Source organism: Balaenoptera physalus, assembly GCF_965194825.1.
Source record: "Balaenoptera physalus genome assembly, chromosome: 16".
NCBI lineage: Eukaryota > Metazoa > Chordata > Mammalia > Artiodactyla > Balaenopteridae > Balaenoptera > Balaenoptera physalus.
In genome coordinates this window covers 91,357,249-91,379,562 of record NC_138898.1, presented here as the reverse complement: position 1 = coordinate 91,379,562, position 22,314 = coordinate 91,357,249, and the positions used below count along the sequence as shown (strand labels likewise).

Genomic DNA, 22,314 nt, shown 5'->3' with positions numbered 1-22,314 from the left:
GGGGCGCTGTCGGAATCCCTGGTGGGCATATTTCTGCCCTGTGAGCTCTTTCGGGCGCGCGGGGCTGCAGCAAGGCATGGGCGCCCCCCTATCCCCGTGGGCGCCCTGCCGCACGCACATGGCCCGGCGGTAGGCGCGCGGTGCGGCCTGGGAGAGTCGGAAGCGCGGCGAGGCCCGGCGAGGCGGCAGCGAAGGGCCATGCAGGACGCGGAGAACGTGGCGGCGCCCGAGGCGGCCGAGCAGCGAGCCGAGACCGGGCAGCAGCAGCCGGCCGCCGAGCCGCCGCCGGGGGAGGAGCCGGCGCGGCCCGGCGCGCAGGAGGCGGCGGGCGGCGAGGACGAGGAGGCTGAGCCGGGGCCTGATGTGCCGGCCGAGCCCGCGGCGGACGAGGAGAAGGCCGGCGCGACCCACGGCGTGTCCCCGCCGCCGCCCGAGGATTCCCCCACCCCGGCCGCGGACGAGGCCCCGGCGGGGCAGGTGCGGGACGCTGCGTCAGAGACCGGGTCCGAGGGGTCGAGCGGGGAGCCGGGCGGCGCGGCGGAGAACGGCGGCGCGGACGAGCCCTCCTTCAGCGACCCCGAGGACTTCGTGGAGGACGTGAGCGAGGAAGGTGAGGCGGCGGGGCCGGTCTGCGCCAAAGTTCCCGATTCTCGAACGCGGGAGGGGTGCCCGCCCCCTGCCTGTCGCCCGCACGTAGGGAAGGTTTTCGTGAGCGCCTGGATTTTGTTTTCTTCAGAAGAGGAGGGCAGGGTGGAGACAACTTGGGGAGCCAGCCACTGGCACTGCAGCCTGGAGTTTGGAGGGTGGTGAGGGCAGACGGCGTGCACGCGGGAGCCGTGGCCGAGTGTGCAGCGGTGTGGCCATTAGGGTCGAGCCGAGCAGGACACTCCATGTGCTGCACGGTCTCGGGTGACAGTTCTTCGTTTGCAGTCTAGGTGCCCTGAGTGACCCGCCAGACTTGTCAGAGGCCTGAGACTGACTCGATGCCGACTCCTTAGGGGTGGATGGACGCTGTCCCTCGGGAGTGGGAAGAGCAGGGTGGCCAAGCTGGGTTCCTTTGCCCCCGCTGTCCCACAGGAGCGTCTACCCCCAGAGAGTTCCTTAGGAGGACAGTTCGAGGCCGGCTCTACCCGATTCCTGTTTGCGTCTCTCTTTTCCTAAGTCTGTAGGCATACCATCATCCTTCTGTTGGCAAATAATTTTCTCGAGTTGTAGGATTGATTATCGCTTACTTTGCCTTACTTTTTGCCTTGGTTCGACTTACGTGCATTATTTCTGCTTTTTGCCTGAGAGAGCCTGTCTGCTAAGGTGACTTCTGATGGTGGCTGATCTCATTTGTTTTTATGTTTGTTTTTAGCCATTTTACCTCTTCAGGCTGGGAGCACATCAGTGGATTTCTCTGCATATTGACCACCTTATAATAAAATGGGAAAAATGAATTAGACACCATAGAGGTAGCCAACTATACACCAGGAAGATAAGCTGTTACCACTTAAAGTTAGATTTTTGGGAGATGTGTGTGATCACGCTGAGAATGAGTCAGAATAATAAAGGATATCACATAAAACGAAAAAGAAGGTTTAGAGAAACAACACGGAGTTGTTTGACTTTGAAAGATAATTTTATTTATTTTTAAAATTTTTATCAAATGCTTTTGGTTTTTTTTCCTTCCAGTTTTACTGAGGTACAATTGATGTCCAGCACTGTATACGTTTGAAGCGTGCTGCATAATGATTTGACTTATTTGAAACATCATTTTAAAGGGCTACCTGTTACTGTCACTGTTGTCTTATACTTTATTTCATGAGACAAAAGACATTTCAGCAAGAAAAGCAGGAAGGGCTCCACAAGCTAGTGAGGACTTGGGAGCCCCTGATCCAGGCAAAGCCCTTCACCTGTGAGAAAACGTGTTCCTTGTGGAGTAGGTTGCTGGGAATTGACAGAGAGGCTGTGTTTCTGGGCTCACCCCCTTTCCCCTACCCCCCAGCCTAGACCAGTGTTCTTTTCTTACCACACCAATTTATCTTCTATTTTAAAATTTGAGTTTTGATTTTAAAGCCTATTTTGAGCCCTTAGGTATTTATTCACGACTTGTTGTTGTTATAAATTTATTTATTTATTTATCTATTTATTTTTGGCTGTGTTGGGTCTTCGTTTCTGTGCGAGGGCTTTCTCTAGTTGCGGCAAGCGGGGGCCACTCTTCATCGCGGTGCGCAGGCCTCTCACTATCGCGGCCTCTCTCGCTGCGGAGCACAGGCTCCAGACGCGCAGGCTCAGCAATTGTGGCTCACGGGCCCAGCTGCTCCGCGGCATGTGGGATCCTCTCAGACCAGGGCTCAAACCCGTGTCCCCTGCATTGGCAGGCAGATTCTCAACCACTGCGCCACCAGGGAAGACCCACAACTGATTTTTTTTAAGCATTATTTGAGCACACCTAATTTACACAAGATTTCTAGTATGTGACTTCCGATGTGTGACAAAGGATACTGACATGAGCACAGGCCAGCCAGGCTGGGTGACTGCTGGGAGGGCCTTTGGAAGCCCTTGTGATCCTGATATTTCGCCAGAGTGACCCGTGAGGCTCCTGGTCCTAAGGAACAGAGACTGAGCAAGCTGTCAGTCTTCTTGAGGCCAGTAGCTCACGTGTGTTTTCTGGTTCATGAGAACTGCCCTGTAGGGTCAGAAAGTGATGCTCAAGATGCTGGTTGTTTTGAAAATGGGCTGATCTCGTGACGAGCCCTCTCGTAGGTGCCGCAGCCCCAGTGCCGTTGTCTTGCCTCCTTCCTCTTTGAGGCAGGTGAACTCTCACACAGTTGCATCTTTTTTTTTTTTAATTAATTAATTAATTTTATGTTTGGCTGCATTGGGTCTTCGTTGCTGCACGCGGGCTTTCTCTAGTTGCGACGAGCCGGGGCTACTCTTCTTTGCGGTGTGCGGGCTTCTCGTTGTGGTGGCTCCTCTTGCTGCGGAGCACAGGCTCTAGGCGCGCGGACTTCAAGTAGTTGTGGCACGCGGGCTCAGTAGTTGTGGCTCACGGGTTCTAGAGCGCAGGCTCAGTAGTTGTGGTGCACAGGCTTAGTTGCTCCGCGGCATGTGGGATCTTCCCGGACCAGGGCTCGAACCCGTGTCCCCTGCATTGGCAGGCGGAGTCTCAACCTCTGCGCCACCAGGGAAGCCTGCACAGTTGCACCTTAATCAGCTTAATTTTTCAACTGCCTTTGGTGCTTGGCCAAGCAAATATGTGATAACGGTTTTAACTAAGTGTCTTCTTTGCTACTTAGTCTTGAGAACTGTTTCTTTATTCCCTGGAGTCAGAGTGGGAATCTGACTGCGTGGGCTGGTAATGATGAAGGAAATGTGCTTCTTCTTGTATAGTTACTACTCTTATTCTCTTAAGTGTGTGTGGGTGGGTTCTTATACACCAGACACAGTTTGTATAAAAGCTGAGCTTTTTATGGTAAACTTTGTAAATTTGGATCAGGCTTAACAGGCCTTGTAATTGTTTGGTAAGTCAGCTTTAAAAGTAACCCAAGGATTTGACTTCAGTCTCTGTAGGGAAGATGCGATGACCTAATCTGCCTCTTTCCTTCTTTTTCCTTTTTGCTTGGACTCAATTTTAGCTTCATTGAAATTTAACTGGCAGTTCTTTTATCCAAGGTAACATTTTCAGTATCATTCATTAAAGGTGTTGAAGTTTAATTAGAGATAGTTTATAACAGGGCTTGCCTCTGGAAATTAAAGGACTTTTTTTCTTTTTTGAAGACCTTTTAACCTTTTTAACACAAAAGTGAAGAAAATTCATCTTAAGTTTTGAAAATGAAATACAACAAAGAATATTTTCTGACATGTGTCCTATATAGCATGTTGAAATGCTTGAGTATAGTGCAGAAATTAGAGTGATAATTAGGTTCCAGAACACATAGATACCTGAGTAACAAGCCATTGTTCTTCAGCTGTTGTTTAAAAATTACCTTGTACACTCATTTTGCCTGTACAGACAGTCCCCACGTTGCGATGGTTTGAATTACAGTGGTATGTAAGTGGGTTTATCAGGAAGGAACCCCACTGTAAATCAGGAAGGTCTGTGTGACCAGTGTAGCTTCGTGTAATGAGTATGCTTTGATGGCAGCCTTAAAGATGTCCTTCTGTTCTCGCTCCTAACACAGTGCCTTGGAATCTTACAGCTTTCTAGACAAGCTGGCTAACTAATTGGGATTAGGATTCGTACAGAATTTGTGTTAAAAAGAGGAGGATTTGCTTTTTTCGTCTGATACTCCATTTGCCCTCCGAGAGCCCATCTGCTGCAGCCAGTCCAGCGTTTCTGTTGGTGCTGGGGCGTTACGGTCAAAAGGACTTCAAGCCTGAGACAGGCCTCTGATAAGACAGCAGCGGGCAGCCCCCAGATGACATTGAATCGCCCGGAAAACAGTAGGCCTCCAGTTGGCTTCCCAGACCTGTTTGCATTGGTTCCTCTTTGTTTCTTTTTCCTAGTTCGTTTTACACCTATCTTTTCTTCTTTTTCTCTTACTCTTGCTGACCATTTTATGGAAATGAAGCAATTCTGAGAAGTTTGAACACTTAAGATTTGGGTTCTTTGATCTTAATTTTAAAAGCGGGTGGCGTGAACATAATAGGTTTTGAGCTTTGAAGTTATGAGAATAAGTTGATGTTGCTTACTGTGTTCCAAGCACTGTTCTAAGCATTTACAATTTAAGGTCTAAATGGCTGGTGTCTCCCAGTGATACTGCGAGGTATTTCGTCGAACTGGAGACACCGTCATCGGTAAGATGCATCACTGTTTGCTCGCTTTCATGAGCTTGTCTAGCCTGTAGTCACCTGGCTGAAGAGCCAGTCTCAGTCCCGTGTGGTTTGCGAACAAGGCTGTTTTACGCAACGAGTATAGGGTGATGAGTTCGTTTTGTTGTAAACTGAAGGCAGTGCCTGGGGGTGGATTTGTAGTAGAGGCCGGTCAGAGAAGGCCATTCCCTGGCTTACTTCGGGTTTTTTCTGATTTCTGGTGAAAGGTCATCCTCTTTTTTGCCTTCTTCATTATTAAAACCTCTTTGAAAAAATTCATTTAAAATCTTCCATTATTGCCAGAAGTCAGTTGACATATCTTGACTGTCAGTGGGAGTGTAAAGAGTTACAATATTTCTGATTCTTTCAAGTTTAAATTTTGAGTCAAGCCAGGGCTCTGATTTCTTTTGCTCACAGTGAAAGCATTTAGATTTTTCACTTTTTGCTTTTTGGAAACTTGTTCAGTGTGCTAACCTAGTGCATTAACTTGGTCAAAAAAAGTCATTCGACAAATCTTTCACTTGTACAGAATTACTGGGCGATATACTCAAAGATCGGCCACAGGAAGCAGATGGAATCGATTCCGTGATTGTGGTCGACAATGTTCCTCAAGTGGGACCTGACCGTCTGGAGAAACTCAAAAACGTCATCCATAAGATCTTTTCCAAGTTTGGGAAAATCACAAATGATTTTTATCCAGAGGAGGATGGAAGGACAAAAGGGTGAGTCATGTTCTCCAGCACGGAAGTGTCACTTGTGTTTTCTTGGTAGCTGACAGACACCGTGAAGATGATCGTGTGCTCAGGAGCTCACTGTGAATGCGGGAGCGTGGCCTCACTTTGGCACTTTGGCCACATTTATCCAGGCCGCCCTCGGCTGGCAGCTCTGTGGAGCAGTGATTTGGTCCTTGGGGTCATTGGAGGGAGGGAGAAGGAGATGCAGTGTGGTTCTTGAATTAGGTATTGTAAGGTGGCTGCTATGCTTTTAAGAAATAAGACCTTGATCTCTTCGTCACTGAACAGTTATTGACACAATATACATCCTGGGCAAAGGGACCAACAGATCTGAAAGTTGGCGAGATTTCAGGAAAATTTGACATGGTATTTTATTGATTCTAAGATGTGCTTTTTCCCCACATTTATCATCTCTGAAATGGAGATACTTCTTAGAATCTAGGGGACATTGTGTCATTCCGTAGTAACTTTTTTGTGGCATCACCTAAAATATTGTATCTTTTATTTATTTTTAAATTTATTTATTTCTTTATCTTTGGCTGCGTTGGGTCTTCGTTGCTGTGCGCAGGCTTTCTCTAGTTGCAGCGAGCAGGGGCTACTCTTCGTTGCGGTGCGCGGGCTTCTTATTGCGGTGGCTTCTCTTGTTGCATAGCATGGGCTCTAGGCACGTGGGCTCAGTAGTTGTGGCACGCGGGCTCAGTAGTTGTGGCTCATGGGCTGTAGAGCGCAGTCTCAGTAATTGTGGCACACGGGCTTAGTTGCTCCACGGCATGTGGGATCTTCCCGGACCAGGGCTTGAACCCATGTCCTCCGCATTGGCAGGCGGATTCTTAACCACTGCACCACCAGAGAAGTCCCTGTATCTTTTTAAAATGGTAGCATGAGGTATGTGTCTTGCAGTTTGCTTTTTAAGTTCAATGTTAGGTTTTTTGTATTGGTAAGTGTAATTCTAGTTCCTTCCTTGTAAATGCTCTGTGCTCTGTCATATCATATGACAGTTTGTCTGTTTTCCTATGGATTGACAGTGTTTTGAACAGCAGTTAGGAACAGCCTAGTGTCTGTCCTCTTCTGAGCACAAGAGAGGGTTTGGGCTGCATGAAGTGTCCCTCTTCAGTGCCACTGGCCAATTCCAAATTATGCCTGAGTGTCATGACCAGTTTACACTCGACCAGCAGTAATGAAAGTTCTGTTTGTTGCTCCACAAACTTGTCAGACTTTCACCATTAAAATTTCATAAAAATATCAGCCTCTGGGTACAAGCAAAATGGTCTTTTATGGGACAAGAATGAGAAGGTGGTATAAACTTAATTTTTTTTAATTTCAAATTTTGGAAACTACCTAGAATAGTTTTAATTTCTTAAAAAATTATCACATGCAGGTAATGCTTCATACTTTTTTTATTTCAGGAACTAGGTGGAAGGATAACCTGTTTTTGAGCAGTTGCTTGTGTTATTTTTGTTATAATGAAACATTCTCTGAGAGCCTTTGTAATTTTGCCTGTAATACACAGTATTAGACTACCCGTGTTTTTTTAAACAGTTTTGTTGAAAGGTGCTTGACACAGAGTAAAATCGTATACTATCCATGTTTTTTTAAGCAGTTTTGTTGAAAGGTACTTGACACAGAGTAAAATCGGATAGTTCTAAAGTGTACAATTTTATAAGTTTTGGTGCATGTGTACACCCATAAAACCGTTACCATAGTCAAGGTAATGGACGTTTTGGTTAATTAGCTTTTCTATAATTTCTGATCGTGTACTTAGAGACTTTGGATCTTTGCTAGGATTTTGTTCACGTTTAGAACTGTCCTGCTAGTGATCTGACTGCCTCCGGGACATGGCAGGAAGACAGGTCTCGGATACTCGTGGTGGGTATGAGCTCTGTGGAAGTCTGGGTGTGTGGAGCGTGCCCTGCCTGATCTTCAAGTCCGCACTTGTGCAAGTTGCCCTCTTTCTCAATTCAGGTATATTTTCCTGGAATATGCATCCCCTGCCCATGCTTTGGATGCTGTGAAAAATGCCGATGGCTACAAGCTCGACAAGCAGCACACATTCAGAGTCAACCTCTTCACCGATTTTGACAAGTGAGTTCTGACTCAGCCCAGGAGAGCCTGGGCGTTTTCCTGAGCGTGAATGGCCATCCGTTTCTGCCCCGGGGGGCCGTGGGTGCTTAGTGGCCTTTTAGGTAGCTGCATTCTCCCGTCAGACCACTGCAGGACCATTTCACGTCCCTGGCCAGTAGCACCCCCTGACCACCAGCACCCCCTCACCGGTTATGACCAGTCAAAACCTTGTCCTTTCCCTGAGCGGGGAGGGCAGGGGTGCAGTACTGCCTGCGCTTGAGAACCACCAGCCTTGTGGTAATCGTCACCGTGTCGCTCCTCGTCCAGGTACATGACTATCAGTGATGAGTGGGATATTCCAGAGAAACAGCCTTTCAAAGACCTGGTATGTTGTGTAAAATCTATACGTAATGGGGAGAAATGGTGGCTGGCCTCTTGGCTTGAAGTGATGTACTCCTCAGGAGTTAAAGCTGCTGACCGAACTGGTCAAATCTCTTAAGAGCAACAGTTATGAATAAGTATTCTTTGGTTAAAACTAATGAAATGTAATATATCCCTTGCCTTTGGTTCTGTTTCTAGGGAAACTTACGTTATTGGCTTGAAGAGGCAGAATGCAGAGATCAGTACAGTGTGATATTTGAGAGTGGAGACCGCACTTCCATATTCTGGAATGACGTAAAGGATCCGGTCTCCATTGAAGAGAGAGCGGTGGGTATTTGCTGCCATGTGGGGACTTACCTCGTGTTTCCTTAACAAAGAGGAGCTTGGTGGGAGTTCCCTGGCAGTCCAGTGGTTAGGTCTTGCGCTTTCACTGCCAAGGGCCCGAGTTTGATCCCTGGTCAGGGAACTAAGATCCCAAAAGCCGTACGGCAAAAGAAAAGAGGAGCTTGGTATAAGAGCAGGTGAAGTGTCACGTGCTTTGAGGTTACGCCTCTGAGAACAACTTTTATTCTTCCAGCTTTGAAAGGCGCCCTAAGAAGTGGATAGGCTTCTTGTGTTTTTAGCCTAAAGTTTGAGGAGTATATTTGTTGTAGACTTCGGACTTTTTGTGTTCGGCTTTTTGTTGTGTTAACATCGGCACTGATTTTTTTCCACAGAGATGGACAGAGACGTATGTGCGTTGGTCTCCTAAGGGCACCTACCTGGCGACCTTTCATCAGCGAGGCATTGCTCTTTGGGGGGGAGAGAAATTCAAACAAATTCAGAGATTCAGCCACCAAGGGGTTCAGCTTATTGATTTCTCACCTTGTGAAAGGTAAGCTGTTTGAAAATTGCAAATGGAGTCATGCCGGCCTTCTAGGGATAATTTTTTAAAGCTTTATTTTGCAGTAATTTTAAAGTTAAAATAGAAACATTATAGGAAGAGTCCAAAGGACTCCCGTGTGCTCTTTACCGTGATTCTCCAGTTACTATTTTGTTGCATTTGCTTTATCGTTTTCTTTCTCCACACATATGCATAAACTACATCTTCTTGCATAAGGGACTTGAGTATCTGCTGACTTTGGTATCGACCGCGGGGCAGGGGGACCTTGAACCGGTCCCCTGTGGATACTGCACGTGACCATCCGTTCTCTTTACCTTGTTGTCTTAATTAAAATCCAAGGAAGAGAAAGTATGAGAATTCCACATCTCTCATTCCGCTCGTGCACACAGCCGACTTTTGTTTGGAATCTGTTGGATCATTCCTTGTCCTGACTTTATCAGGGAAACATTTCTTTTAAACACCTTTATTGGAGTATAATCGCTTTACTCAGGGAGACGTCTTGAGGTGACCCTTGGAGCACCGTGGTGCCGAGCGGGGCTGAATGGTCTGTGCCACGGGGGTTCTGCTCCGTGTTTCGAGCGGGGTCTCCAGGCGGGAGGACGTGGTCGGGGGAGACTGGAGTTTGGAGAAAGTGCTGCTTACGTGAGTCTTGGCTGCTGTTCTGGCAGCCTCACTTGTGCCTGGAGTCACCTTCTGGAGCGGAAGCTTGGCCACGTCCACTGCAGTGTGGACAGGTCCTTGCCACACCCACACAACTGTGACCTTCACATGAGAGGAGTTGGAAGCGTGCAGATGAGTAGGTGTCCCCTCTGTTGCAGGTACCTGGTGACTTTTAGCCCCCTGATGGACACTCAGGATGACCCTCAGGCCATCATCATCTGGGACATCCTTACCGGGCAGAAGAAGAGAGGTTTTCACTGTGAAAGCTCAGCCCATTGGCCTATTTTTAAGTAAGTGGACCCATGGTAGCCAGTGGTGACCTCTTTGTGGCCTTTTCTTCGTCGATGAGTCTGGCACTTTTCTTCTTTGTAGGTGGAGCCATGATGGTAAATTCTTTGCCAGAATGACACTCGATACTCTCAGTATCTATGAAACTCCTGTAAGTGATTTATTTGATTATCTGAAAGTGAGCTGCCCCGTCAGTTGCTTGTCAGCTCCAGTAGCTGCTCGAGGATGCAGTGCTTTCCCTTAATTTGTGGTGCAGCCAAAAGGGAGAGAGACTAGTTCTGTGCCTTTGAGTTGCTCGGGTCCTGGATTTGGGTCTTTAATCCGCCAGCCCCCGCTTCTGCCGCTGCAGGGGGTTAAGGATGGGAGTTGGTGAAGTGGGCTCTGGAAATGTGCACTTTGCTGCTGTGGGTGAATTGCTTCATTGTTGATCGGTCGCCCTCTGCTTGCGCCGCTCCCTTGGCAGGCGCACGTTGTGAAAGATTGTACGTACCACTGAGACATGGGCATGGTTTAACTCCACTGTAACCTTGTTTTTCCGCAGTCTATGGGTCTTTTGGACAAGAAGAGCTTGAAGATCTCTGGCATAAAGTAAGCGAATCTCTTAGCATGTGGTTTTTGCCTCCCTCCTCTAGCACTTGGCTCCTACACAGCTGGAGAAAATGCTGGTGCTTGTCACCCTAGCACAAGGGTGTCACAGCAGGCCTGTGCCTGCCACCGCGCGCTGTGTGTTAGCGGCCCCCGTCAGCGGTCCCCGTTCCTGCCTGTAGGGGCATCTTGAGGGCCTGCTTCCTTTCGTGTTTCTGCCTTGGAACCAGAGACTTGGGGGCGCAGTCTTTGAGGAAGTGGGGTCTCCACTTAGTTGAAAGTCTCTGTGTCTCTCTGGTGGTCTGTGCCATGGGGTTTGCGTGGCCTCAGTGGTTTTCTCTGTCAATGAGGAGGCACGTTTTTATTTACCTGAAATCTCTGGGGGCAGTGAAGTATCAGCAGTGCAAGGACATTCACGCTTCTTCTTCTTATTTTTTTTTTAATATATTTATTTATTTTTGTATGTGTTGGGTCTTAGTTTCTGTGCAAGGGCTTTCTCCAGTTGGCGGCGAGCGGGGGCCACTCTTCATCGCGGTGCGCGGGCCTCTCACTGTCGCGGCCTCTTCCGTTGCGGAGCACAGGCTCCAGACGCGCAGGCTCAGTAATTGTGGCTCATGGGCCCAGTTGCTCCGCGGCATGTGGGATCTTCCCAGACCAGGGCTCGAACTCGTGTCCCCTGCATTGGCAGGCAGACTCTCAACCACTGCGCCACCAGGGAAGCCCTTCTTATTATTTTTATGTTTACATGCTTGGGCAAAACAATGGCTTATAATTAAAAGTAAAACTGGGAATTAATTCTCAGTAAAATGCAAAAGTAAAGGTACTCTTCACAGATACGAACTCATGGATTCTTCGTTAACAGCACTTTTTAGTGTAACTTTTGCAGTAGAGAGAATTGCCCTAATTCTTCTTTAATCCTCTTATATTTTTTGATTTGGTGTTTTCCCCCTTTAGCCCCTTAATGAATCTTCAGAAATCATGTAACTGGATCCATCAGCCTAAAGTTTATTTTACTTGCCTTGTGGTTAAGAGTTTGAGTGGGGTTTCAGAGCTTGGGGATTGAATCTCGTGACCCCTGTGCGACGGTGGGTGGTATTGTCAGCACTCCTCTCTCTCCTCGCTGGCACAGTGTGTCTAGCAAAGCCCCCGAGTTGTTCTGGGGACGGAGCCCATGGTAGTGAGCGCTCAGTGAGTGCTGGCTGCTACGAGTGTTCTTGGGGTACGTGCGCCACCGCTGAGCTTTTACGCAGAGAATGAGGTCTCTTATTCTCTGCTCTCATCATTTCTTAGCCAGTCCTTGTAAGCATTTCATTTTCTTTGTTCTGCAGAGACTTCTCCTGGTCTCCCGGTGGTAACATAATAGCCTTTTGGGTGCCTGAAGATAAGGATATTCCAGCCAGGGTAACCCTGATGCAACTTCCTACCAGACAAGAGATCAGAGTTAGGAATCTATTTAATGTTGTGGATTGCAAGCTACATTGGCAGAAAAATGGAGATTACTTGTGTGTTAAAGTAGATAGGACTCCAAAAGGTACCCAGGTAAGTGGATGCCAGTGGGCAGGGGGCAGGGGTCATTCCTTCTACAGCTCAGTTCTGTTCGGGGGGTGTTAATGGATTTTTTGGTTCAAACTCATGACTTATTTTCACACCCACCTGACACCGAAAGTTAGCTGGTGTGTCATAACTAGAGGTGTTGTCATACTCCAGCTGAGGAGTGTAATGTTTTTCTGTACAACTTTGAGTGGGTGATAACCTTCACATAGTTTAGAGTTGACGTAGGTCAGCGTTCACAGGAGAACACAGGGAAACCTCTAGGCACCCGCCTTCCTTCTCTGAAGGGGTTACAATGAGTAGGTTGTTTTCGTTTCCGTTTTCTCTTTAAACACAGGGCAGCATGCCTGACAGAGTTCTGCGTCCAGACTTTCTGTTGGTTTGCATCCGTTAATATGTAACTTATCCAAAAAATTGCGTGATTTTTTCCTTCTAATGGAAATATTTCTCTTCTTTTTACCAAAAAAAAGTTGTTTTAACTGTACAGTTACTGGACTTTCTTGCACTCACACAGTTGTACAAGTTACCACTGTGTTAATTCCAGAACATTTCCATCACCCCCAAAAGGAACTCCACACCCATGAGCAGTCACCCCCATTCCTGACATCCTCTCATCTGCTGTCTTGCTTCCTGTCTCTCTGGATTTCCCTGTTCTGGACATTTCATATGAATGGAGTCATACACTCTGGCCTTTTGTATCTGGCTTCCTTCACTGAACATTGGTTCAGGGCTCATCCAGGTTGTGCCGTGTGCCCGTCCCTCATTATATTTGCGGCTGAGCAGTGTTCATTGAATTGTATCATGTTTGTCCCTTTAGCTGTTGATGGACACTTGGGTAGTTTCCACCTTTTGGCTGTTGTGAATAACACAGCACCCACTTTTTACGTGAGTGCATCTTGAAATGCGCTGCAGGATGTTCTGCTGTTTTGAAATAGTTGGATCAGTCCTAGTCAGTGGACCTTTATGGCACTACAGCTGCAATGTGTATTCTTGGACCTCTCTGTGCTTGAGATGACCTTTAGGGCAGGTCTTGAATAGAATCTGGGTTGGGGGCGGTGGAATCCATTTGTTCTCCAGAGACTGTACCAGTTTCTACCTCCATCAGCTTTTTTTTTTTTTTTAATAAATTTATTTATTTATTTATTTATTTAGGCTGCGTTGGGTCTTCATTGCTGTGCGCCGGCTTTCTCTAGTTGTGGCGAGCGGGGGCTACTCTTCATTGCGGTGGCTTCTCGTTGCGGAGCACAGGCTCTAGACATGTGGGCTTCAGTAGTTGCAGCACGAGGGCTCAGTAGTTGTGGCTCACGGGTTCCAGAGCACAGGCTCAATAGTTGTGGCACACGGGCTTAGTTGCTCCACGGCATGTGGGATCTTCCCGGACCAGGGCTCGAACCCGTGTCCCCTGCATTGGCTGGTGGATTCTTAACCACTGCGCCCCAGGGAAGTCCCCCTCCATCAGCTTTTGAGAGTTACTGTTTCATCATTTTAATCACTACAGATATTCATATGTCTTTACCAGGTGTATGTGTTTAATCTTTCATTAAATTCTTAAATTGTCCTTTCTGTCTTCCTCATGCTTTCAGTTTCCAGAATGTTACCCCTTTCCTTTTCTTTTTTTTACACAGGGTGTTGTCACAAATTTTGAAATTTTCCGAATGAGAGAAAAACAGGTGCCTGTCGATGTGGTCGAAATGAAAGGCAAGTCCCATTGTCGTTGTCCTGTGGTTGAGTTCACCTGTGTGCTGTCACACGTACCCTTAAAGCTTCTGTGTGAATTCATGGCCCAGGCAGAATGGCCGAGACTCGGAACCCTAACTCCCAGTGAACAGCATCTGGCTCTAAGTTACAAAACATGCGTGTGTTCAGGGTGTTCTTTGTCCTTTCCAGCTTCAGTCTCTTAGCTTTTCCAGTTGCCAAGTGAAGCGATGCCTCCTGTTTTTCCACACCACGCGATCTGCTTATATAGCAGAGGAGCAGGGGTTCTCACCATTTTCCACACTTGGGAGAGAGTGTGAAAGGCAGGTTTTCATCACATGCCCAGTGACGGCAGCCGAAGGACTCGTGCTCTTACGTGTGAAAGTTCTCAGTTTAATAGAGGTGTTTTGTTTTTTTGGTGGGTTTCTTTGGACTCATGGAAACTTCAGGTGCTGTGTTTCTGTCTTTAGGTGGAAAATTTAGCCTGTATTTTCTGTTTTGCTGGGGAGAGGAGGAGGGGAAGGGGGTGAAGTGGCCGTGCTGCCTGGGTAGAGAGGCGCGTGAGCCCTTGTGTCCAGGGCCGCGGCGAGGAGGGTGAGGAGGGTTCGTCCACAGGCTGCACGGCACCTGGCCTGCCCCTCCCCGCCCCTGCGGCAGGACGTGGTGGGGGGGACGCAGGGTGGTGTCCCCGCTGGGGCGGCTCCACGCAGGGGCAGCGCGCTGCCTTTGTTTCTGTGCTGCTCTCTGGTCCTTTGAATGAATTTAAGAATTTGGGGCATTTCTCTGGTTGAATAACTTTAACTGGTCAGGAATGTTCTGTTCCTAAGTGACCAAAAGGAGCTCACCCTTCTTCCCCATCTTAGAAACCATCATAGCCTTCGCTTGGGAGCCGAACGGGAGTAAGTTTGCTGTGCTGCATGGGGAAGCTCCTCGGATATCAGTGTCTTTCTACCACGTGAAGAACAATGGCAAGATTGAGCTCATCAGTAAGTAGGCGGCTTGCGCCCCGACTCTCAGGGCAGAGCTCGGTCGTCGCTCCGCGGAGAGCGCTCGGCGGGACAGGCACAGAGGGTCACGTGGGCTGGTGGCGGTGGTGATGGCCCCAGAGGGAGTTTGTCGCAAAGGACGGGCCTTCTCTGTGCTCCCGCGGGGGCCCTTGAACCTCACTGTTCCGAAGCGCTGTCCTGTCCTCTCGTGGCTGCAGCTGCCCGCTCTGGGCTTGGGGTCACGTGCCCGCCCTCGGTCTGCTCCGCCTGGAAGCCCCTGCCCTCCCTCAGGACAGGCTCCCCGCCCAGCCCGGGTGCCACCGGGCTCCCGCTGCTTGCTCTCCTGTCCTGCGGCCTCAGGGCCAAGCATGAGGCGGGTCCGTGTTTGTTGCGTCAGCATTTCTCTTTGTGAGGACTGAGGTGGGAGACCTCTTGCACCCACCTCAAGGGTGAGGCGCCCTCAAGCTCTGCTCGCCCCACGCTCCCCGAACCTCACACGGCTCCCTGCTGCAAAGGCAGGGGGGTCGTCCCAGTACCTGACAGGGACTCCTGTGCCCTGGGAAGAGCTTTTCTGAGATATTTCTGTAAGAAATCAGGTTCACCTCCTGAAGTTTAGCAGTATTTGTGGTAGAATCATTTCGTGGTGTTACCAATTGGCTATCACAAAATTGACTGTGTTATTGATTCCCTTCCTTATGAAAGGAAGTAGGGGCAGCTGAAGACTTCATGGTTTCTCGTTACCAAGTAGGTTATAAAAGAGCAAGTACGCGAGCGCCTCTGCCTTCCGAGCGCCCCGCTCCCCTACCCTCCCGGGAAGGGTCCCTGTCGGGGTCGTCGCACGCATTTCCCGGCCTCCTCGTGGTGGGGACTGTAGAGCGTGTCTGCCAGCGGCGTTCTCTTTCCTTTGTCTCGGTCCGAGAATCCTGCCGCCCCCGGTCAGGGTGATGCTGCCTTCCCCAGTCTCCCCCCCTCCGCGCCCTGCTCCCCCCTCTCGAGTGAAGAGACCCCCGGGGCGAGGACCTGCCTCTAGCCTTCAGGGAGGGGGTGGTTTGGAGAGATGACGGAGTTAAATAGTTTCTATTAGTTAGAAAGGTGTGTGAGTCACTAGAAGAGAGGATTTTTAGGCTTTTCGGGGTCGCACATCTCTCTGAGAATCTGATGAAAACTGGGTTCCTCACCCTGGTGTTGAGTCCCTGTAGTAACACTAACCGTAAGTGGAGTCCTTTGTCCAGTTACGTTGTCAAGTACATTGTTTTGAACGTACAATGTTATTTAAAATAGTATTGCAGCTTCAGAATCCCCCCCCTGCCCCCTCTTATTTTTTTTTTTAACTGGGTCATAATTTGAGGTGTACTTAAGGTGATTTTCTGACCTTGTTTTCACAGGTAGCAAACAGGTGTGGTACCTCCGTAGAGTTGTGGTGTGTACACCTGTGGGGGGGCAGCGAGAGCCCACTGCTGGTCCTTCCGTCTCTGCTGCAGGCTGACCTCTGACACTTTCTTTCCTTTCAGAGATGTTTGATAAACAGCAGGCCAACACCATCTTCTGGAGCCCCCAAGGACAGTTCGTTGTGTTGGCTGGTCTGCGGAGGTGGGTTTCTGTCTGATGCTGCGGGCTTTGGCTGTGGGCTGTGCAGAGACCCTGGCCCCCGGGCCCGCGGCCTGGTTCTGAAGGCAGCGATGCTGGCTCTGCGCAGATGCAGTGGACAGGTTCTCCCACAGAAGGGTCGGCCCAGTTTGGGTGAAGCATTGTGTGGCGTCTCCATCCTGCTCCCGAGACGCAGGCCAAGACCAGGCAGATTAAAACAGCCTGCCCGCAGGCGCTTTCACTGCGGGCCTGGAGGACAGGTCTGCGTGGTTATACAGGACCTCTTGCTGGCAATCCCGTTACCATGTTGTAAGATCCGTGTCTCCTTGTAGGCAGGATGTTTAGTCAGGCCGTGAGCCCATCTTGTCCTCTGGTTGGTGTGACCACGAGAACCTGGGCGTTACCCTCCCTCGCTCCCCCTTAGTTGCTGTTCAGCAGGACGTGTGCAGTGCCCGCCTCTGAGCCAGCAGGACACCCCCATCTCACCATAGGTGCTTCTTGCTGTGGCTTTGGAGGCTTGGCCTCAGATGGCCTTCCCTCTGAGAATAATCACAGCAGACAGTACGGTGCTCGTGTGCCCTGTACGTCTTCAGTCACAACATCCTTACGAGGTCCTCGCTGTGATTATTTCCACGTCGGTGATGAGGTGGTGGTTAGGGGACCCCGGGCTCCCGAGTCTGGCCTGTACCCTCACCCTGGAGCCGGGGGCGGGCACACACACGGCTCCTGGAGAAGGCCCACCATGCTGTCTGTTCCCCAGTATGAACGGCGCCTTGGCCTTCGTTGACACTTCGGACTGTACGGTCATGAATATCGCGGAGCACTACATGGCCTCTGACGTCGAGTGGGATCCGACCGGGCGCTATGTCATCACGTCCGTGTCCTGGTGGAGCCACAAGGTACAGGGGCCCGGGGAGCCTCGGTGCCACGTGGACCGGGCCATGGGGGGCCCTCTTCGCCGTGGGGGAGCGCACCGAGCGTGGCATCGCATCACCTCCTCTCCTGCGTCTCTTCCCGGCGGGCGATGCGGTTGACCCACTTGCTGAGCTCCCGGGCCCGGCCCAGGCCGCCCAGAATCCCTCTCCCCAGAGCCCGGAGGGCAGCCAGCCTTCTCCACGAACAGGGCGGCGTTGCTTCATCTCTCTTCCTAAGTTAGAGCGTGTCTTAGTCGCTCCAGTCGGAGCCCGGGCCGCCCGCGTCTGCCGCCGCAGCCAGAGGGCTTGTAGAGTGGGAATCAGGTGGCACCGCTTCCCGACTCGGTTAGCACCCACCCGCTGCGCTGCAGGGCTAACCCAGGCTGCTCAGTGGAGGGTGGGTCTCTTCTGCTTTGCACGTGTTTTCCCCGCACAGTATTTCCCTCTTGAGCGGTTCCTGGTTCGGACCGTCAGTACTTGGTCGCCCAGCCCGTTAGGTCCTCTGTGCAGCGGCCTCTGACGGCACAGCCTTTGGCTGTGCGCGTTTCCCGAGCCGAGGCCGTGCTGACCCCAAGCGCCCGTGCTCGCTCCCGCCTCGTGGCCTTTGCGTGCGTCCCCTCCCTGGAATGTCGTTCACGTGGGTGCTGTGCTTCCTGCCATTCAGGTGGCGTCAAGCGCGCGTCCGCAGAGGCTCCCCTCCCCACCTGTTCCCTGCGTCCTCTCACCCCGCTGTGTGTGTTCATGGTGCTCAATGATACACGCTCACCTTAGCCGTTGTTACGAGTTCCTTGTCCTCTTTTCCCGCTGGCATGGAACTTTGCAAGGACAAGGGCCTTTTCTCCTGTTCTGAGCTGTGTTCCCAGCATCTGAAACTGCTCAGCCTTCAGTCAGGATTTGCTATCTGAATTGGGCTGTGTGAAAACTTTTGCCGTTTCTGTTTTTAACTTCTTGAAAAGATCACCATCTCTGTCTTTAGCAAAAGATTTGCGGGTGTGTCGGCGGAAGTAGAAACAGGATTCTGTGATCGAAGGAGCAGGTGTGGACCGCCAGTGAGCGGGCTTCTCGGCCTGGGGCCTCCCTGAAAGGGCATGAAACTGTGTCTGCGCACAGGCACTTTGCTGGGGAGAGGACCCATTTCCTCTGGGCTCTCAGGAGAGATCCGTAGCCTGAGAAATTCGTGGGGCTCAGAATTTGTGTCCGTACAAATCACACTCTGTAGTGTCTTGTTCACAAGCTCAGTATTCTCACACTGGTGGTAAAACTTGCTGAGGACCCTACTTTGTCTTTACTGACTGTTCTTATTGATTGAGGTGTGGACAGTTGAACCAGCTCATGCCTGTTTACAGACCCACTAGGGCAGTTCTGTTTAACGAAGTGGTGAAGTTTTAGGAACGTGGGCTTTGCAGATGTCACTGGAAACAGTGTCTTGAGTAATAATCCTTGCGTTCGGAGCAGGATATGTTGACCATGCCCGTGTCTAGTTTGTTCAGAGGTCACCTCAGTGAGGCCTACCCTGACTTTGCAATCCTTTTGGACGGCTGACCACGCGGTGTTAACTGCCCCCCGAGTGCTGGTCTGCAACGGGAGTTCACCAGAGCGTAGATTGTGGCACTGCTTCCTTTATCCAGCTGAACCGTGTTTGGTAACATGGTTGATTTCTGCTCTGGCACACGTGCTTTGTTAGCCCTGTTCCTAGCTGCTGCACATGCTGCACTCTCCAGTCAGGTACATGATTCTAGGTGTCTCCCAAACACCAACGACGTTGTTTGGCAGATTATCGGCTCTCGAACAGCTGTTGAACGAGATGGTTAATTTTGTCACTCTGTCCACACTGCGGGCTCCAGGGCCTCTGCCTCCTGGTGTAACCTGGTGCGGGGCAGCTCAGTGGGGCCTCTGCTCTCTTCCAGGTGGACAATGCCTATTGGCTGTGGACGTTCCAGGGCCGCCTCCTGCAGAAGAACAGCAAGGACCGCTTCTGCCAGCTGCTGTGGAGGCCTCGGCCCCCCACCCTCCTGAGCCAGGATCAGGTCAAGGTCTGGTCGTCCTCATCAGGTGTAGGGACGTGGGAGCAACTGACGCTGAAAGAAGCAGCTGCTTCTTCCTGTTACCGTTAGGCTGATAATGAGTGAGGAGTAGAAGCGGGACATTTATGGGGGACCCTGTGAAGAGACGCAGAACAATTCAAGAACCAAAAGGAAAAGAGTAGTTTCAGAGCGGAAACTTAGATTTTCAGGTTAAGGCCACGTCGGTACCGTTCCAGGGAGTTTGCACAAACTGGGGGGGGGGGGGGGGGATAAAAAAGATGGCAGGGGCGACTGAAAAGTCCTGATGGGATTTACGTAGTTATGGAGAAACACGCTGATGGTATCAGGACGGAGCTGAGGGAGCGTGTAAATCCCAGGGAAGAAGGCAGGCCGCCGGCGTGCGGACGCTGCGTTTGAGCGCTCTCGGAGGCTGTGCTTTGCTCATCATTGAGGAAGTCGTTCCATGTTGGCAGCTCTGAGGGTTACATTTGTGGTTCTTGCTTCGAGTGTGTAAATCCTGAGTGACTTGTCTTTGTTTCAGCAAATTAAAAAGGATCTGAAGAAATACTCCAAGATCTTTGAACAGAAGGATCGTTTGAGCCAATCCAAAGCCTCAAAGGTTAGCCTTGTCCCCAGGCCTGAGGGAGGTGCCAAGGACCGTCCTCTCATGGCAGAGAAGGCCAGCGCCAGGCCATGGGGACAGACTGGCGGGGGTGGCTCTGTGCCACTGGGGCCCGACTGTGGCCCTCGGGTGGCTGGCTTTTCAGACATGGAAGGCGGGTGGTACGGGCCACGTTAGAGGCAGAAGGCGGTGAGCAAAGGTCCCACCTTTCCTGCCCCAAGAGTCTCTGTAGAGTCCTCACGTCATCCCGTCAGGTGGGCCTACTGCTGACCGTGTTTTCATTTTCATCTGGGTTGAGCAAAATTATGACAGTGATGAGAGTTGTTAGTTCTGTAAGTTCTCCGCAACTCCACCCACAGGAATTAGTGGAGAGAAGACGAACCATGATGGAAGATTTCCGAAAATACCGGAAAATGGCTCAAGAACTCTATATGGAGCAGAAAAACGCACGGCTGGAATTGCGAGGAGGTAACTTTGTTAGCCAAAGATACACTCTTCAAAGCTTATAGTTAAAGTGTTTTTCCCTTTTTTCATCTTAATTTCCCAGAGTTTTCAGAAAACATCAAGTGTTGCCTAAAGATTCTTAAAAAGAATCTTTCAGAGAAGATTGTGGCTTGCAGTATCTTAGTTCCCTGCCCAGGGATGGAACCCAGGCCCTGGCAGTGAGAGCACCGAGTCCTGAACACTGGACGCCAGGGAATTCTCTCTTTAAAAGTATCTTAAAGGGAATCTTTAAAAGACTCTAGAAAAGAACTGAGGGTTTCTTGCCGCCTGCAGGTCAAGGCCATAGTCCTTTCTTCGCAGGGGACCTTGCTGTGTTCACACTGGCCTCTTGGCGGGTGCGGGACATGCGCGCGTGTGTGTGTGAGCGTGTTCCACGAGTTTTTGCCCCACATCTGCACGCGGTGTGACAACGCGCCCCCCGCCGCCCCTGCAGGTGTGGACACGGACGAGCTGGACAGCAACGTGGACGACTGGGAGGAGGAGACCATCGAGTTCTTCGTCACCGAAGAAATTATTCCGCTTGGAAGCCAGGAGTGATCCGAGAGCCCTGCGGTAAGACTGGGGACGGGGCGCACGCAGCGCCCTGTTGACTCTTCCTGCCTGCCCTGTTCTCCCGCACGTCAGAAGGCAGCTCGTGTAAGGGGACGAGTGAAACCCAACTTCCTGTACTCGGGGTTAGCCGCGTCCTTGCCTGTGAGCTGGGAGGCGTCCAGTGCAGACCCTGGGTGTCTGGAGCCTTTCGTCTGAGGGCTCTGGGCCTCAAGCTCCCGTAAAATCCAGCAGGGCTTGGCCATGGGTGAGAGGAGGGCCGGGCAGACACTGGCGGTTGATGCCTGCGGAAGAGGAGGGAGGCTTTGCTGGGAGAAGGCCTCGGGGTGTCCAGCAGAAAGGTGGGTCTCACCAGCCGCAGCACCCGTCCTGGTCTGTCCCTTGTTGGTCAGAGACAGGAGCCTCCAAAATCCCGTCAGGTGCAGCCGGAACGCAGGCTTCAATAACAGAACAGACGGGGCGGGTCTGGACCTCAGAGCGGACGTGTGTGCGGGGAGAGGAGGTCCGGGCCTTCGTGCGCCTCGGGCGTCCGGCCGTGCCGCCTCCGCGCAGGGAGAGCAGGGCTGGCACAGGGAGAGCAGGCCTGGCGGCTCCCGCGTCCCGGCTGCTGCTGCGCATCTGCAGGCGTCGGGCCGGCGTGGCCTCTCCTGCTTCCGAGGGGCGTGTGCCGTGCGCTTGCCACGCGCGCTCGCCTGGGGCCCAGGCCGCTGCCGACCGACCTGATGTAGTTCCCTTGTTGCAGGACAGCGAGTGGACGGTGTCCCCTTGTTGCAGCGTCACCGTGTGTTGTGCTGGAACCGAGGTCATCCTTTTGCAGAAAGCCTGCCCACTCCTGACTTTTCACCTGCGCTTTCTCTCGCCCGGGCTGTGGCCGCGCCTGGGACTCGCCGTCTCCACACGTCGCTGTGCCTTTCAGCCCCTGGTACCCAGGGTGGGGGAGGTTTGCCGGCGCTGCTCTCGGTTTTCTTTCGCTGGGTTTCCAATCGCACCGAAGACTGGGCCCTGCCTCACGCGGCCAGCGCCGTCCACAGCCGCGCGGGGTCCCTCCAGGGCTCCCTGGCCGCCAGCAGGGAAGCCGCTTGGGGCGCCAGCGCGTCCCCTGCCATTCAGGTTGTGACAGGTTCTCTCAACAGGCTGAACGTGGAAATAAAAGCAAACCTGTATGAAAAAGCTGTCTTTCTCCTGTCTTTGAACGTAGATAGCGGCCTTGACCTTCGTGCTTCTCCCGTCTGCCACAGTAGCAGCCACCGCTGGGCTCAGTGCGTCCAGCGCTGCGCTCGAGAGCCAAGGAGGGGCCGTCAGCCTCCCTCGAGGTTTCCTTCTGCTTTGCAGCTGAGCTTTGAAAAGTGATGCATCAGCCCAAACACAGTTTCTTCTTTTTCAATTTTTGTTTCCTGTGCTTGTCAGTTCACCTGATGAGAAAGAACCCTTTAGCCTTTTCCTCAGTTACACAGGTTTGAAGACTTAACATTGACAGTTGTCACTTTAGCCAC

General features: G+C 51.1%; 1 protein-coding gene across 3 annotated transcripts; it reads left to right on the top strand.

Moving 5' to 3' along the window:
• The first annotated feature begins 28 nt into the window (after positions 1-28).
• Positions 29-21,991, top strand: EIF3B (eukaryotic translation initiation factor 3 subunit B). Of its 3 annotated transcripts, none has more exons than XM_082430570.1 (19): positions 29-610; positions 5,327-5,519; positions 7,494-7,613; positions 7,920-7,977; positions 8,172-8,300; positions 8,690-8,847; positions 9,675-9,806; positions 9,889-9,955; positions 10,346-10,392; positions 11,718-11,928; positions 13,566-13,638; positions 14,499-14,621; positions 16,133-16,211; positions 16,969-17,107; positions 19,030-19,155; positions 19,688-19,765; positions 20,128-20,236; positions 20,706-20,824; positions 21,564-21,991. In XM_082430570.1, exons 1-18 carry the CDS (start codon positions 199-201, stop codon positions 20,807-20,809), a joined length of 2,358 nt encoding a protein of 785 aa, XP_082286696.1. In that variant the 5' UTR covers positions 29-198; the 3' UTR covers positions 20,810-20,824; positions 21,564-21,991. The 3 variants fall into 3 exon arrangements, with proteins under 3 accessions (XP_082286696.1, XP_082286695.1, XP_082286694.1); XM_082430569.1 differs by having other exon boundaries at positions 113-610; positions 21,550-21,991; XM_082430568.1 differs by having other exon boundaries at positions 114-610; positions 21,569-21,991.
• Positions 21,992-22,314: the final 323 nt, after the last annotated feature.

Excerpts from the sequence above, each read along its gene's own strand:
- EIF3B (XM_082430570.1), top strand. The coding sequence starts at position 199 with ATGCAGGACGCGGAGAACGTGGCGGCGCCCGAGGCGGCCGAGCAGCGA. Across the intron at positions 5,520-7,493 it reads GAGGATGGAAGGACAAAAGG|GTATATTTTCCTGGAATATG; the intron begins GTGAGTCATGTT and ends TTCTCAATTCAG. Across the intron at positions 17,108-19,029 it reads TGTCCTGGTGGAGCCACAAG|GTGGACAATGCCTATTGGCT; the intron begins GTACAGGGGCCC and ends GCTCTCTTCCAG.